The sequence below is a fragment of the Aythya fuligula genome, chromosome 2 (genome assembly GCF_009819795.1).
Source record: "Aythya fuligula isolate bAytFul2 chromosome 2, bAytFul2.pri, whole genome shotgun sequence".
NCBI classification, from domain to species: domain Eukaryota; kingdom Metazoa; phylum Chordata; class Aves; order Anseriformes; family Anatidae; genus Aythya; species Aythya fuligula.
In genome coordinates, this window is record NC_045560.1 from 18,349,330 (window position 1) to 18,366,991 (window position 17,662).

The 17,662-nt window shown below is 38.1% G+C and overlaps 1 protein-coding gene across 1 annotated transcript in view; it reads left to right on the forward strand.

Moving 5' to 3' along the window:
* The first annotated feature begins 8,758 nt into the window (after positions 1 to 8,758).
* Positions 8,759 to 17,662, forward strand: part of PRTFDC1 (phosphoribosyl transferase domain containing 1) — a 45,570-nt gene continuing 36,666 nt past the window's right edge. The window contains exons 1-3 of the mRNA XM_032183451.1: positions 8,759 to 8,818; positions 12,646 to 12,752; positions 14,438 to 14,621. Coding sequence (XP_032039342.1) covers positions 8,759 to 8,818; positions 12,646 to 12,752; positions 14,438 to 14,621 — 351 coding nt within the window. The remainder of the gene's footprint in view (positions 8,819 to 12,645; positions 12,753 to 14,437; positions 14,622 to 17,662) is intronic.

Below are 17,662 nucleotides of genomic sequence, written 5' to 3' on the forward strand. Positions count from 1 at the left end.
CTGTTTACTCAAAAAAAATCATACTGTATATTTTAACAAAGCCACGCTGACTAGAATCACTTAATAACATGCTACATTATCTGCTAATGAAGTACAAGAAGATTTCTTAAGATATGCAATATAACCAAACATGGATGTTTTTTTGTGGCTTAAAATAAAAAGGCAGCTTTTGACTTGAAAACAGCATGCATTCCCACTGCCTCAGTCTCATATTTTTTTAGACCATTTGGCTGAGTTCTGCTGAGGATCTGGATTTGGATCTTCCCTTTCATCAGTGCTAACTTTATGAAAATGCAAAGTTGGTGATTGTGTATCCCAAAAGTTAGGACAAGCAACTAGGCCACACTTATTTTGATGTGTATTCTATGAGACCCTATATCAACACTAATGATTATGGAAAAATGTATTAAAATGAAAACCTTTTAAAGTACACAGGGAAAGATAATCTTCTTTCCCTTTAGCTCTGGTAAAATAAATTTACAGAATCTGTATTTATACGGTCAAGAAATGCCAGTAATTGAAGGTGTAATGTTTGTGAGTCAACTAATGTGTGCTTGTCGTTATAACTAAAGAAAAATCATGAATAAACTCAATTATTCTGATAGATTTGTTCCTTCATAAAAGATATTAAATAATAACATAAGCAACTCTTCAACTAGTCTTACAGGGCAGCCTTTCTCCAACCTGTATCTTCAGAACTGTAGGTCCTCGCTATGGTATTCTGAGGAACTCCCTAGAAGTAGCTCAGGTTGAGACCCAGTGTGCAGACCTGAGAGCAGAACTTTTACTGTGGTATTTATAAACTAAGGGAAATTATAATGTTCTTTAGTTACAAAACATCCTACACTGTCTTCTTGTTTTAAAAACAAAATAAAACAAAAGACTAGTGTATGAAAGCATGTCATCTCAGACATTCCTTAACATTTCAACATTAAAATGCTTCTCGTAACTTTGATTTTATTTACAGTTCAATAGATTTTCTTCAGCAGGAGCTTCCAACCTCCCCCAACTTGACTGTATGGCATTTTTATAGTGACACAAGCTGCTGGAGGTTTTTTCTGAGGTTTTCAATATATTCTGAGCACTTGCTGAGAAGGCAAGTTGTGTAACTAAGCAAATGTGTTAAGTATGTAATTCAAACTTACTGCTGCCAATGGTAACCTTTCTACTGACTGTGACAGTTGGCACATGATTAAAAAAAAAATGATGGGAAACTAAAGCAGACTCAAGATAGATCAAATGCTCTCCTACAAACAACTGTACTTAGAATGGATGATTTATTTTATTTTGTTTTGTTTTATTTTACTTTATTTTATTTTACTACACTTGGCCTTTCCAGATCATAATTTCTAGATGTTTCACCCTCACAGATGGTCTGTAGAATGATACCAGTCCTGACTAGAATAGGTTTAGTCTTCAGAAATTCAATAAATTCTTGCAAATATAAAAGTGAAATTTCAGCAGAATTGTTTATTATCAGCTATCAGTAAAACAGAGCTAAATCACAGAAGAAATCACAGAAGCTGTGGGGCTTGTACCTTTCTGTAATACAGTTTTAACTTCATTCTGAAAAACCAGCCACTGTTATGGGAGTTCTGTTCATAGGCAAAAATATTATTACCAGTTGAAACATTCTCTAAATTCACCAGTCAATTATTGACAATTAAATAATGAGAAAGAACATAATCAAAATACGTATAACATTTAATAGTCATCTTTTCAACCTGGTATTTTTAGATAGTCAGTACTATATTGGATAGCCACCATAAAACTCACACTAAAGAGGGTATCAATTCTCCGTTGGTCAGTAAGAGTTATGGTGCCACAAACTGAAAATATTTCCTGTTGAAAGTTGTGCATGACAAACTGTGCATCCATTTTTTAAATATAGCAACATGAAATTATGATAAATATCTGACTGGCTGTTTTTCAGAATGAAACCATTTATATTCAGGAAGTAAGGAATCAGATACGGCATCATCACAAACACAGGGAGTTCCTGATTGCACGGCTCTGATAGAGCTGCCTCGAGCAAGCATCAGAGCTGGTAGAAGCAGATGGGCTCCATGTGGCTGGTCTCAAGGCACTGTTTTCTCAGGATCTGCATGCATGCTTAGGCACTAAGTCTGAGGGTACCTCTTCAAAACCTTCCTTGCAGAGGGGTAACCTTATTCCCCTCGTGAAATAGTAAGGGTGAAATTCTATGGGAGAAATAATATGGGAGAAATTCTTCAACAATTTTATTTTCCTCAGTCTCTATGAGTTTTATTTTGATTTGTTTTTATAGGAGGGCGCATTCTGGCCTTTTGTATATTTTTGTAAAAAAAAAACATGGCATCACAAACTGCTGTTGTGATCAGTCTGCCACAAAGCTGAAATCTAGTCCTTCCACTGCCATATGTTTCAGGGAATACAACGTATCTGGCAATTTCAACACTAATGAAGTCAGACATTGTTCAGATAAGAAAACTTCACCTATATGCAGATTAATGGGAGGTCTAGATAAATACTAGTCCCAGTCAATGCTTTCATCCTCGGTTTTATGGTGCTTATAATATTAAGAATATAATTACAGGAGAGCCTGATGGCAAAACCTATTATTAAGGTTCCCTGAGATTTCCCATAGCCAGGGAAGCCAGCTGCTGAGTCCAGCAGCTGATTGCGATCATTCACCTCCGTAACTAGAGGTATATTGAGCCCAACCAAAGTCACAAGGACTGGCCATTGGTCCCTGCGAGTGGGTATCAGAGGTAGTCATTTATACTCAACCACTGAATTCCTAGGTTGTGTTTTGTTTTTTTCTTTCTGCCTTGATCTTGCTCCAGCTCTTTTTTGTTATGTAATGTTATGTAAACAGAGTGAGTAAATTCAGGGTTTTCATCCTTCAGGCTAAGCAGTGGCATTATGGGATGAACACAAGGTGAGTTGGGTTTCTTGTTTGTGCTCTTTGCTGTTTAAAGGGTCCTGAGGTAAACGTGACTGCTGTTTCACCAAGTTATGAAAAATATACCTATTTTTTTCCTACAGTGTACCTCCAACAAATGGTTGTAAGATGAGTGAGCATAGCCAAATGGTGGTTTACATTCACATAGGCTGATCTGGATGCTTCTGTGATGACAAACTTTTGTTCGATCACAGTACCAGCCTGTGTTGTTAAATCATTATTCCATTACTTCTCCACATTGACTCCACAGCATGGAGAAGTTCACACAAACACCAGGGTAGCTTTGTCTTCAACTCCTTCCTCAAATGTTTCTTTCCAGTGATGTCTACCAAGAATTTAACAACAGCTGAGCTGCTGGTAAACTGAGATTAGTTTTATCGTGTTGCCCAGTGCAGTTTCCTTTAACTCCTCTGGCACTCTGTAGCCTTTTGTTCTCTTCTGCTTAGACTGAAAGTTATCTGTGGTGTGGATAATCTTCTTCTCTCTTTGCACAGTGTCTGACACAGTAGAATATTTGTCCATAGTAGGGCTCCTAGGTGCTTATAATAACAATAAATACGATCATCTAGGGATGAATCAAGACCACGCAATAAAGGGAACGGATTCAAATTGTTTACCAAAAGGATCTGTTTTCCAAGAACTCTCATCTCGTTTGTTTCAGCAATCGGAAAGTAGGAGTTCTAGGAAGAAAAATTGAAGGCACTTAAGTTATTCCCTGGAGCAATGTGGCTTAGTCGCGTCTTTGTCATAGAAATTATTTGAAATGCAACGGCAAATTACTTATACCTGGCTTTTTCACTGGTAGCCATTAACAATGCATTTCTGCATTTTTGGGGTTCCCAAGTGCTGCAATTAGAGTCCACATGTTTTACATACAGGATATATATGCCTGACGTTAATGGAAGCTATGATTTGAACCTGTACAGCACTAAATAATAATTGTAAAATAATAACAGCATTGTAAAATAATAACTATTGTCTCAATATGGTCACTCAAGATTAATTAAATTAATGTTCAGTTCACTCTTGCTAGGTGTCAGTCCCCACGTGGAAAATGTAGGTGACTCAACCCTTTAACTTACAAAGCAGTTGTAAAGAAGAACAGGTACCTCTAGAACTGTTCCAGCATTGCTTGGAGGGCCATATGAATGTTCAGGAAGCAATGTAGTAATTCTCTCTTCAGAGGAAACAAATCAGTAGCATTGAACACATGGCCCCAAGTACTACAGAGTGAAGAAACAGCCCCATTTTGCTGTTTGCTCAAGGGGGATGGTCTGTCTTTTACACAAACAATAAAATGAGCAAATGGTCTTAATGTAGCATTCCGGTGCTCTCAGGGTGTGGGTTTATTCTGTGCAGCTGAAGAGTTCGGTGGTTGGCCAGCCGTGCACATTTAGCAGGCCTGTGCTACAGGAGAACTTGCTGGGCCAGATTCTGCTTCTCAATGCACTTCTGTTACTGCAATGTTTATTCTAAGCAAGCTGTGAAGTATACAAAATTACATCAAAGAAGACTGAGCTATTTTGAAAAAAAAAAAAAAGGGAAAGAAAGAAAGAAAAAAAAAGTTCTTAAACTGTTACTCATTTACTCATCTAAAACATTAAGAAATCTTTTTTTGTGGATATTCTCCAATTCGCTGTAGTTTACTTAAAGGGGAAAAAAAAAGAGGGACAACTCAAGTGAACAACCTCTTTTAGAAGGAGAACAAACTCGACCAGTTAAATTCAATACATAGGGTGCGACTCGCAACATATTTACAATTTCCTGACTCATTTTCATAGCTGTGCATCATGACTTTGTCACACGATATGATGTGAACAGCGGTTCTTGAAAATGATCTTTTATCATTCAAATGTCAATCTTCTCAATAGCTGGTTAGGGGAAATATTTGCATAATATTATGAAGGAAATAAAGTTTATATTAGTATTAAAGGACAAAAGGAAATTTTTGTTTGCATTTATTTCAGCTATGAAGAACTCTATATTAATAACGCGAACCTGAAAAGCAGGAAGAGTATCTTCAGAAGCCAGGAAATTACAAAGTGAAGATCTAGTTGCTCTAGTCTGGCACAGTGAGATTAATAACAAACAAAAATATAGTTTTGTATTAAAGATGTTTATCATGGACCAAATAAGTCAAAGCCCCAAAGTCTGTCAAGCAGTACCTAATGCAGATTGAAAGGTCATAAAATACACAAAACAGACTAACATCTGAATGTCAGCTTTTAGCCATTTTCTTGATATAAAAATCATCAAATTAAGCCTGAGTCAGTCTTGTAGACTCAGTACAGGTTAACTGTGACAGGTAAATGCTCTGAGTTTTACTTGTGGATCTTAGATGCTGAAATTGCTTTAAAGCTGAATTTTCCAGTTCCCAAAGGTGTTAATTCTGCTGAATTTGATATGGACAGAAACTACATTCCACCTTGCAGTGCCACTCCAATAGCTGCTATAGTGCAGCAGTCACGAAGGTAAAGTCTAACACCACTACTGCTACTGATTGTAGGATGCTACCTGGCTCTATCTACTTGTGCAGCTTTTCCTACCATCTCCCTAAATTCTTGAATGTAGGGAAACGGTTTAAAATACTGCTTTATGTTGTCACAGACATCCCTAACAATCTGGCAAATAGTTTTTGCTGCCCTTGCAGTCTTCAACAGTCACCTATGGACTTGGTGACTGCCTCAGGTAATGCAAAAGAACTCAAAATTCCGGACTATATTAAAGCTGAATATGAAAGAAATTCTAAATTGTTTTCAACATACCCTAAAGTACCGCATCTGCTTGACTTTGTTTTTCATATTGTCTTCAGTGAGCATTTTACCTAAAAGGTACACATCTTTTTCTGCAACAGTTGGGATGGGGGTGGAGGGGGATCACTTACCTTGTAACAACTAACAAATTCTGGTTTATGCCTCATAAGATTATTTACAGTTCTGCTGTTGACATAACAGCTGCAGCAACAGGCAGAACCAGAATAAGAGCTCTTACTTCATCCCCTAATTGGCAAGCTTCCACCTAGGTAAGCCATACCTCTTGAAATATTCTGGATTTTCATGCTTTTCTTGTTTATTTTGAGTGTTTACATATCAAATTGAGTAGTCAAATGTTTATTATAACTTCTTGGGAGGGGAATACATAATGGAGTTGCAAAGGCTAACAGGTAACCATGTGATAATATTTGTCTTGGACTGTTTTCTTGATTATACCCCTGCCCCCAATCTTCTGTTTTCAGTATTTCTTTACATTAGAGTTGTGGAAGGGTGGGTACTACATGTGCTGCTTTCATCAGTAACAGGCTAAGAGCGGAAAAGATGTGTAACTGAAATTATAAAGTTAGTTTTGCAAAGGCCCAAGATATAAATACTGTTCACAAGGGATTTGCATATAAGTCCTAACTCTGCTTTGTTTCTTTGTGTGTCGCTTTTTCCATCTGCTCCTTTATGCTTTTTGGCTATGTGTCCAGACCTACTTGTCAGTATGAGTTCACTATTCTTCCCTATTTTCTTTGTTCCTTTCCCCTTTGATTATGTTCCACGGTTGTATATCTGAAAGTGTTTACTCTTTTCCTCCTATTTTTAGTTTATGAACAAACAGCTAAACAAACATAATAGAAAAGTTCTGAATGCTTACATTCTTTTTTACGATTAAGGCCCTAGTACCGTGTTTTAACTAACCATATTTTGACCCTAATTAAGAAAGGTTTGAAAATGTACTGAAAATTCATTCATTCTACATCAGTTCAGACTGTAGAAAAACAATATAAATATCCAGTAAGAACATATAGCTCCACAGCAAAATCCTTAGCAGTTTCATTCTCGTCATGCACAAAGAACCTAATTAATTCTGATTTCTGTTAATTCTGTGGGTTTACAGATCCATGAATTTGTCACATTTGCAACAAGACTAAAAAAACCTCCCAAACTATTACATTTTATGCTAATGAATAGTCTTACATGCAGGAGCAGATTGATGGTTGTTGTTATTAGCGCTACCCTTCCAACTATGCCCCTGCTAAATTTCCCTAGTTTTTAATTTACATATTCTTATTTATTTGTTATTAGCTTGACACTTCATTGCACTTCTGAAGTGAGCCCTGTAAAACTATTGGAAGAGAAGAATACCAAAAGAAGACTTGACAAAATGCAGTCGTCCAACCTTGACGGAACAACCTTGACCGAACAAACATTTCCTGCTTAAGTTTTTCAGCACAATGCCAGAGGAATTTATTTTTTAGTGTCTTGTTCATAATCTTTTCCAAATCTTTAAACTCCTGCCTGTGGGGTTCCTTCTGTGGTGTAGTTTGAACAATCTCTTGTATTCCTGTGGTCTGATAAAGAATGTGGTTTAAAAAGAGGCAGAAAACTCTAGTAGTAACCTGAATAGTCCAGATGGCAGAAGAAACCAGTAGGCATACAACAGTGGCACGATTAATCTGAAATCCCAGCTGCAATATAAGTAGCTTCAAAACTATAGAGCTTAGGTCTATAATGTTTATTCAACAGCAGCTTCATATGTAACATGTAGTTACTGAATCAGATTGTATTAGCTTTAGGACAAACGTGGGCTTTAGAAGCTTTCTTCCAAGCAAGAAGAATCTTTAGATCTTCTAAAGAGCTTGTGGGCACAAATCACTGGCATTTGAAATGCAATTGAAATGCAAAAGTATTTAGGGATTTTATCCATTATGAAGATCTCCTATATATTTTGCAGAAATAGTATTTACTCTGCGTAGGTTTGTACAAATCTGTATATGCTCTTTATCAAATTCATGACCTTTTCTTAAGTTTATTTTAAAGCACTGTGAGCATGAACCATCTTTTTGCAGCATACCTCAGTCTTCATATACAGAGATCACTTCCAAAACAGATATGGTCTGGAGTTGGCCTCCCTCACTTTGTAAATGTGGTCCTCTATTCTTTGAGATATGTTGTCAACTGTAGCAATAGTTAAGAGTAGATCCTTAGCCCACTAAAAAGCAAACAGATCTGGCTAAGCATAAGAACCAAAGCATCTGTAGCAAGATCATTTTAAATCATTATAGTATCTGAATCTGTGTACATACTGTATAGATAGAGTCTGTAATTGTAGATTCATTTATAAAAATATTCTTAACACCAGATTCCTAAGGTATTAATTGTCCTGTCATTTCTAATGTAAGTGGGATTGCAGCAAGAGGATGCACTTAAAAAGCAGCCCATGCTGGACACCACACTCCTGATTTGGACACACCCGCGGTGTTCTCTGGATCCACCTGTTGTGACTTGTGGTCTCTAAGTCTTTATGATTACATTCTAGAAAGTCATGTGCCAAACTGAAATGCCTTCCTGCTTGGTCTGTGATAACTGCTCAGGTATCGCTAGGCACATTTCCTTATGCCCAGGTCTGCCCTAGACCCAGCTGTTTCTTCCTTGAATAGTTACTGCTATAGGAATAGCAGAATTCTGGCAGTTCTATATTTAAAAGATAAATACTGGAAGTTATAACCAACTCCTACTTTTAGGAAAGCACAATACTTTCTGGAAACAATCTCCTTCTCATCTGTGAGGCAGCGCAAGGACCCTATTAACCACTTTTACAGAAGCAGGCGAGGGAAGGCAGCAGGCAGCGCGGCTCCGGAGCTGCTCCCCTGCTAACAGACAGCACAACAAACTCTGCGGTGGGCTGAAGGCATCGGGAAGCTGCCTCTTACTCCAGCACCTGTGTAATGGTGGGGAAAAAGGCGCCTCCTTCCCTCGTACCCGGGGGCCGCCGGCCCCGGCCCCAGCCCGGGCCGGCCCCGCTCGGCTCCGCCCTGGCGCAGCCCCTCAGAAGATGGCCGGGCCGGGCGGCAGCGGCGGAGCGGAGCGGGGAGGCGGAGGCCGCGGCGTTGTGGTAAATGCGAGCATCGCCCGGCCCGGCTGGGCTCGGCCCGGCCCTTCGCGACCCCTCCCGCTTCCCCGGCCGCCCTTCTTTCCTTCCTCCTTCCCTTCCTCCTTCCCTGCCTTTCTTCCTTCCCCCGCCCGCCGCCATGCGCGTCCTGCCCGCCCCACCCCGCTGGCTCCGGGCTGCCGCTTCGGGGAGCTGAGCTCCAGGTCCCCAGAGACACCCGGCTCCCCACGAAGGGCTGGGACGCCTTCGGGAACCTCGGGGTGTGCCTCACCTGGCTGCGTGGGCTTCTGCGGCTCGTTTGGAGGGTTTGGGGATAAATCGGTTATGCAAAAAGTAAAGGGCTGTGTTCATTATTCGGAGAGATTAATGAGATCCCCCCCCCCCCCATAAAGCTGGCAGATTCTTCCCTGTGAGGGTGACAGAGCACTGGCACAAGCTTCCCAGAGAGGCTGTGGAGTCTCCTTATCTGGAGATATTCAAACCCCAGATGCCTGGATGCCATCCTGCACAGCGAGCTCCAGGTGAACTGCTAGCAAGGGGTTGGACCAGACAGTCTCCAGAGGTTCCCTCCAACCTCAACCTTAATGTGGGTTATCACCACCACTTCAGGAATGCTTTTATTTTATCACAGTGTTGGGATTTTAACCGAGTTAGGGAGCAGCAGCCCAGAGCTGAGGGCTTGTCGTGGGCAGCAGCCAGCCCCAGACCATGACAGAGACCCACCACCTCCCCGCCAAGGAACCCTGCACGTTGTGCCTGAGCTGTGGCTGGAGCTGCCCTGCATCTCCTGACACATCTCTTGACACTGGTACGATAAATGCCAGGCTGAACCTGTGACTGTTTAGCACCTAAACAATGTGAGGATGCTGCAGAGGAGGAGATGGACGTTCATCACTGTGCTCCGCTGTGCTAACTTCATTTCTTTTGCTTGGTACACGCCAGTGTGTGCACACACCCCCAAAGAAAACAAACACAAGTAAGGCCAGTGCAGTACGATTTTGTTTACATTTGTAAAGCTGGAACTGGCTTTGTGCTCAGCTCTCCCATTTCATACCAAACCAGAAAAATCTTTAAGGGAAGTACTGTGCTTGAACCTCATGTGTGCCCACTTTGGTAGACAGCAAGGCTAGCAAAGTTCTTCCAAAGCTATATTGCGAATTTCCCCATTTTCTCTCTTATGGGAGAAAGCCTTTGAGGTATGACCATGTATTTGCATTCTTATTTGTATATGTTCACATCAACTTTGTAGAGACTTATAGAAGAATTTTTTCTGGGCAGCTTGAACATGCCAAACCTGAACTTCAGAAGTAGCTGTTTCTTTCAGTGTAGGATATATTTTTACACACTTGTGTACCAATATATTTAGTATATATATTTATTTATCTGGACAAACCAATCATAAATATTTCCTTAAAATTTCCAAGCATTAAAGCCAGAAGTAAATGGAAGTTGAATTTAATTTGGGATGGGCATTTTTTGATACTCAGTTATTAAACTGAGGATAGTCACACAATTCACAAGCTTGTGTCAAAAGTCACACAATTCACAAGCTCATCAAAAATTACAGTGACCTGAAAAATTGTCCTGTAGCATAACACTGTGATTAGATCTGGGGTAAATCAGAATTTCTAAGGCTTGCTGTTGGGAAGTGCCAGTTTATTTGAAAAAAAAAAAAAAAAAAATAGGCTTATTACTTTAAAAAGCAAATAGTTAGAAACTATATATGAATTTAATCTTGTAAATGAGAACTTCTTTATTCTTGCAAGGTGATGTAGCTTAAGGTTTTTTATTCATGAAAACCAGAAGGAGAGAGAGAAGAATAAGGATTTTGTACCGACCCTGTGCCAGAAAGGACAGATTGTAGCAGAAGTAAAACCTATTGATTTGTATGAATTCTGAAGCAGTTTCAATTCATTTAGTTTGATCTTCAGCACCATGCTCAAAAACATGTAATTTGATGAGAATGATGCCTAAATAACCGATACTGACATGGGTTCTTAGCGGGTGCTTATAGTACTTATGTAATTTAAAGCACTATCTGAAATTGTTTCCTTTTATGTTAAAGTGCTTTTGCAGGAAACCATGCCAGACAGTTCATTGCTACAAAATATTTTAAAAGTGTCAGCCACCCCTATGTACTGAAAATGAAGATAGGAAAATAGGCTTCCCAGGCCTTCTGCAGCAGTGTTTTTGGAGCAAGATTTGCCTCTCATTAAAATCCTTGCCAAGGAGTATATTTATCCTCTCCTGTTTCTATGGAGACGAGGAACAGAATTAAGTAACTTTTTTCCTATGTGTAGTTTCAAGGCTGGTGTAAGCCAGGGGAAAGCTTTCATTGATTCCAGTGATCTCTGAGTCACGCTCTTTATGTGCAAATGTAGTAGTTACCAGCAAAGTATTTTTCTGCATACAGAAACTGTTAGGCAGAGCTTGAAAACCTGGCCATCTAGGTGCCTGTAGCTGACATTGAACATAAAATAAAATCCAAGCAAACACAAATCCATGAGGCACAGCACTGTTACAGGACAGCACTAGGAAGAGCTGGGGGTAAGTTCAACAAGGCTACAGGGGTGGAGGAACAGCTCAGCATCCAATATGTTGTCTTACCCTTGGTACTTCTGAGATATGAGTTATTGCTCTGCTAGATGAAATTGTAAGCAGAGGTTCAGTGACAGGCATCTAAAGGCCCTATTCAGCAGAAATGCCATTAAGAAGTGCAATTCACAATGGCAAGTCTCTCACCATGTATCCTGCTAATCAGTGTTCCTGTGGTCAAGGAGAAAGCCAATATGTTACTTGACGAATGTGACTGTACAAGAAAAAAAAGCTTGTTAGGTGCCACTTTCTATGCTGAATCAATAATGAAGCAAAACTTTTTAATGTTTCCAAGAAATACTGTGAACCTGCAGGTCTTGTCTTTCATACAGAATTGTGAAAATTGGTTGTGGGGAGTTTGCCTAGTTTTTGTTTTTCTTAGAAATGTGGTGATGACTTTGCATCTTCACAGCTTTCTGAAGCCTTTGCCTTCTGGCTGATTTTTGCCCTACATAATCTCGACTGCTGTTGCTTTCTATAGTATCTCCCAGTTGTTGTATTCTGACTGCTATGAAGCTAACACGTATTAAATTTGCAAACTATTTTTAGCTGTAAATGTACGTATGGTTCTACAGACTAGCTGACAGTGAGGTGAGATATGAACACTTGGTAATAGTTTATGTTTGATGACTTATCTAAATTAGGAACCTTGCCTTTGGCAAGACATAGTCTTCCACTGATTTGTACAGACACAGCCCACGAACCACATCATCTACTTTCCCTGTGTACTCTTTCATCTGTAGAATATTTATTAATATGTGACTTTAAAAATACCTCTAAAACAGAAATTCACAATTTTAATATATGATTTATGCCTTCTAATCCCTATTGAAGAATCCTTTCTTTCTGGTAATCTTACTTTTAACTTACTTACTTACAAGCTTTTCCACTTTGAAAGTAGTAAGAAACTTAGACTTGCCACTAGTTTAGTAGTATTTCCCCTTTATGTCAAGCTGTTTGTAATTTCAGGTGAATTTTCCCGTGTCCTGTGGAAAAAAAAAACTAACTAACATTTAATTTCTGAGGTATACTGAGAAGCAAAATGACAAATAGGAAAAGTGAAACAGTAACCACTGATTACATAATTTGGAAGTTTATGATTTGAGTGCCAGCGTATATGGAACAGTGTGTGTCATACTATTAATTCAATGCAGGATACTAAAACACTGGTTTTATATCAGCTATATTTTGTCAAACACCATGAAGTATTCCTAACAGTATTATTTAATACTCAGATTTCAGACAATTGGCCCGGATACAGTCTGGATTTGTTCACTTATCCTCAGCACTACTATGGAGATCTGGAATATGTGCTCATTCCTCATGGCATTATTGTTGACAGGTACGTGTGGTTTGATTGTTACTATATACTTTGGTCAATAATATTATTCTTTTTTTGTAAAGCCTGTCATCCACAAATAGTGTATATATAACATTTGTCCTAAAATATTGTGTAATCAATTACAAAAAATATTTTATTTATTTAATTTGGGAAGTAAAACAATGCTAGAAGGTAGGAAATGCTAGACGTGTAGTTGTCTTTTGCAAGTCATTATCTGATTTCTTTCACTTAGTTTCTGATTTGGGCATTTAACAGCACAGGGGTCCCACAAAAAAGAGATTGTGATCATGTAGTGAAACTGGCGTTGGAGTGTTTGTACACAAGAGGGATGAACCAACAGTGGAAGAGCAAGTACAAGGCTTTGCTTATAGTAATATTCAACTGTCTCACCTGTACCCTGTCTTGTGTTTTTAATATAAAAAGGAGAAAAAGACTACATTTAATTATGTACAATTTCAACAGTTCCCTACTACAAATCATTCATGTGGATAACCCAGCTGTTCCGGACTGTACCATTGACTTCTGCCATTTAAGCTGTGTAGCTAGCCCAGGAGAAGAGTGTGGGGTAGGCTGTTTCAGTCCAGAAGCTGTGCTTGAAGAGCAGCAGTGGGAAAGCTTGATCACCTCTCAATTCTTATCTTACAGTAGCTCCTGTATGCTCTCAGTGTAGGCATCTATGGTGCTTTAATATGTGCAGTAATCCAGCTCAGTTTTCATAGTCAGTTATTGTTCTGAGTAATTTTTAACAAAGAATTGGGAACATCTGAATGGAATTTCATGGGACATTTTCAGCCTGCAGCTTTCTACCTACCACATTTAAACAGCCAGTTGCAAGTACTGAAATTGTTGGAACTCCTTGAAAGAAGATTGTAAACATCCATCCTAAGGAAGAGTAATGACTCCTGTATTTGTTTTTACACACAAGCTTTCTTTCATAGCCTTTTAAGTTACCATTGTGTTGAATTTTCCATCTCTTGTTTAAGGTCAACTGACTCTTAATTCCTTGTTACAACTTCATTTCTCTTGATGTTCACTATAAATTTGTTTGAAGTGAGCATTCTCTTTTGTTTTTTTTTTGGTGTTTTGTTTTTTTTGTACTCCAGCAGAGTACAAAAGCATTTAGAGTAAATAATGCACTGAGCTATTTTTCCTCAGAACATCAAATGTCATTTTTCTGTTTTCTGTTGATTTTATATTTTGATAAAATATAAATATTTTGATATTTTATGTCTAGTAAAAACCTAGTACCCATTTTAGATCTATAATACCATCTACCTTGCTCTTTAGAAATCAAAGCGATTTAAAATGAGAATTTTACATGTAAAATGCGATTTTACAGAAATAATGCACGTTGAGGTTTTCTGTGAGATAAAACTGAAGTCAGTGTTTCACTTATCACCCTAAAGTCTCTGAAATGCTTATGAATTCAATATACAGTGAGATGTGTTACTACCTTTTCTGTAACTGGGCATTTAATGCGTTTGTCTAGTTCGAGTCACACAGTTTGCATCTTGCATCCAACACTCCTTATCTGCCTATTGTGAACTTGACCCAAAACCATGTAAGTCAAGATGCTTAGGCCAACTGTAGGTCAAGATATATTCTCATTATATTATTTTGCATACTGTAAACTTAGAGTACCCACATCTAATGTTATTTTATCCTTTTTTTTTTTTTTGTCTCAGGACAGAAAGATTGGCTAAAGATATTATGCAAGACATTGGAGACAACGATATTGTGGTTCTCTGTGTACTCAAAGGTGGCTACAAGTTCTGTGCTGACCTTGTGGAGCACATTAAAAATCTCAGCAGAAATTCAGAAAGGTTCATCTCCATGAAAGTCGATTTTGTTAGACTGAAAAGTTACCATGTAAGTCAACAACTTACTTATGTAGATTCTGGTTGTATGTTCGTAATAAGTATGACAGGCTTTTGTAAATGGGATTTTTTTTTTTCAAACTATACGAAAAACAATTGGAAAAATATTTTTGTTTTAAAAAATGTGAGTTTTTTTTTCCCCAGTATATTTGTTCATGTCCCTTTATCCTTTATGAACAGTATGAGTGATGATATGAAGCATCCTCAAGCTGTATTTTTTTAGTCTGTCATCACTTTTGGACATAAAATTATTCAAGTTTCCATCCTGTAAAATGTCTGCATGTTATTCCTGAAATCCTGAACAGTGCTGTTCAAGTTTATTTCTCATTACTTCATGTTCTGTTCCCCCCGCCCTTCTATAGTTTGGCATAACTGCAAGATGATAAATCTATGCCATATTCTAAATGTTTAATGCTAAGTAAATGAAGTGTTTTACTCTTCATAGCATGCAGTTTACATAGTAGCAAAATATACCACTAGATGATGATAGTGCTTTATAAGAAAATGAAATAAGGCGTTGAACCAAATCCAGTGTTGAGGAAAGGATCAAGACTTACTGTTATCTTCTGAAGAAATTATGCAATAATGATTCATTTGCTTCCATGAAGCCATGCTAATGAGATGACCTGCATCTTTTTAGAGTGCGTGATTATGATTTCTATTTGCATAAGCTGTACATATTTGTATTCCACCTTGTAGTTCACACTCCACAGTGGGAGAGCATTTCTAGTTGTCCTAGAAATGTCTGAGGAAGTACACCAAACAAATGGAGTGATAATACAGTTTCCCTCTAAGCATAAATGCAACTTGCTGAGCCCAATAGCTCCTGGAATAGTTCTATGTCTGTTCCACAAGCAGAGGCTGGTTGGTTGGCATTTTGCTCTGACCTCAGTGACCATAAGCTTTTCCTAACTTTTACAAATCCAGCCCAAGTTTTGTTGTTGTTGTTGTTTTGTTTTGTTTTGTTTTTACCATCACAGGATGACAGCCTTTTGTCACCATTTAGTTAGGATTTGGTCCTGGATTTTCTGTTTCAAGAACTAGTCAGGTCTGTGAAGGACATGTGCAATATAAAGATTGTACAATTTCTAGCTATTTAGCAGTATTACAGAACCAATAAATAAAGCAAAATATATTATGTTTGTCTCACGTAAAGGCACACCGAAATTATACAAGAATTTTATTCACTGTGGTAATGACAGTGCTTCAGTACTACTGCTTAAAGAATAGTAGAATTATTCTTTTTTTAAATTTATTTTTATTTTTTACTTTGCACCTGGTAGTATTGGTAATGCACATGGTTTTCTTATTGGGTGTCTCAGTATGAAGATACCACATGAAGATTCTTTCCTCGTTGACAAGTCAACACTTGCTAGCACCATTCACCCATAATCAGTGAGAGGAGATCTATACCACAGGAGTGTGGAAATCTTCACATCATTACTTAAGAAATTAAATAAAAGCTTGTTATATAAAACTGAAACAGCAGTACCAATTTGGTTATGCAGGATGTGTTTATCTAGGCTAAGTCCTGGATGATCCTAACATCTGATGGCTGTGATATTTTGGATCTTAGCTTTATGCTTCAGGAGGAAGTTAACTCCTCCCTAGAACTACTGCTTGAATCTAGTTTTTAGAAAATAAATCCTTCTTTCTCTTAAGTGCTTCCCACCAGGTGTCATGTACTTAGAGACTGAAACTGTTCTTTATTTAGTGCTTGGAACTGTGCTTGGTATCAGCCTGGTCCTAAGAAGCTGAGTAACTCTGGAGTATAAATGTAAAATGACATGAATGTTGGTGGGTTCATTCAGTGAGTGATACACAAATGTAATGCTCGCTAAGGTACCGGTACCACTACCTGCCACCCTTTGTTTTTTGAGTTACAGTTGTATCCTGTCCAATTGCAGACAAGAGTAGGTTCCCTAAAATTTCAGGTCATAGCCCTATGCAGCACGGCCACGGTCAGAACACTGGAGCTGTTAGTAGTTTGAGTGAGCCTGCATCCCAGCTTTATATGAGACTTCCAGACCCTCTGTGTCAGTTTATTCTGTAATAGCATACCTCTCACAGTGTTTTACAATTCAATAAGAGGCAAAAAATTACAGGTTTAAGGGTAAGACTCTACGTGAAGTCTTGGAGCATCACCAATTCCATTCTTTTCCTTCCTTTTGCCTTTTCTGTTCCACATTTTCTTAAGGCTTATTATTACTTTTGATCCATTTTTTTTCTCTGTTTTTTATCCCTCTTTCATTTTACAGACACTGTTCTTCTCATGTAATTTATCTTGCTTCCTTTTACTAACTGTTACCAATTTCTCTCCTAAAGGGAGTCCTGCTGCTCTCAATATACTTCCTTCAGATATGTCTTCTCCCCTCACCCCCCTCCAGCTGTTTAAATCCAACAATTAACTTCAGCTCAGATTCATGAAATTTTGAATTGTCTCATTCCAGCTTCAGTACTGAAAGGTTAGTCAATTTTTAGAGGTTGTGATTTAAAGGGGGTATTCTTGGTTTAATTGTGTAGCAAAAATGGGCTCTATTTGTGATCCAAAGTCAGATGCTGCCATCAGTGAAAGTACATCTTAACTGTGAAGTAGCAGTGGAAAATGTTATATTTTGATGTCTGGCATACAGAAATGATCTCAAATAAAAGGAGACTGCAAATGAGACCAACTTTACATGGGTCTTTGTTTTTAGATCTGTCATCATATTCTAGAGTTTAGACATTTAATTAAGATGTTAAGATCTGCTTTCATATTATGCTGCTGAAAGTTGTAATATCAATCCTTATTTAGACTTCTTCATGCAAATCATTTGATTCTTAAAAAAGCTTAGTATATTTAGTGATATGAGTGGCTGCATGTACTTCTAGAGTAAGGATGGTTTTATTTGGTTTACTAGCCTGGACATTTTTATGAGAAAATTTCCCATGGTTTACAAGTACTGTCTTGTTTCAGTATCTCAAATTGGCATGTCAGATTAATGAATCTTGTTTATATACAGGTAATATGGGGAAATACTCTTAGTTTGTTAT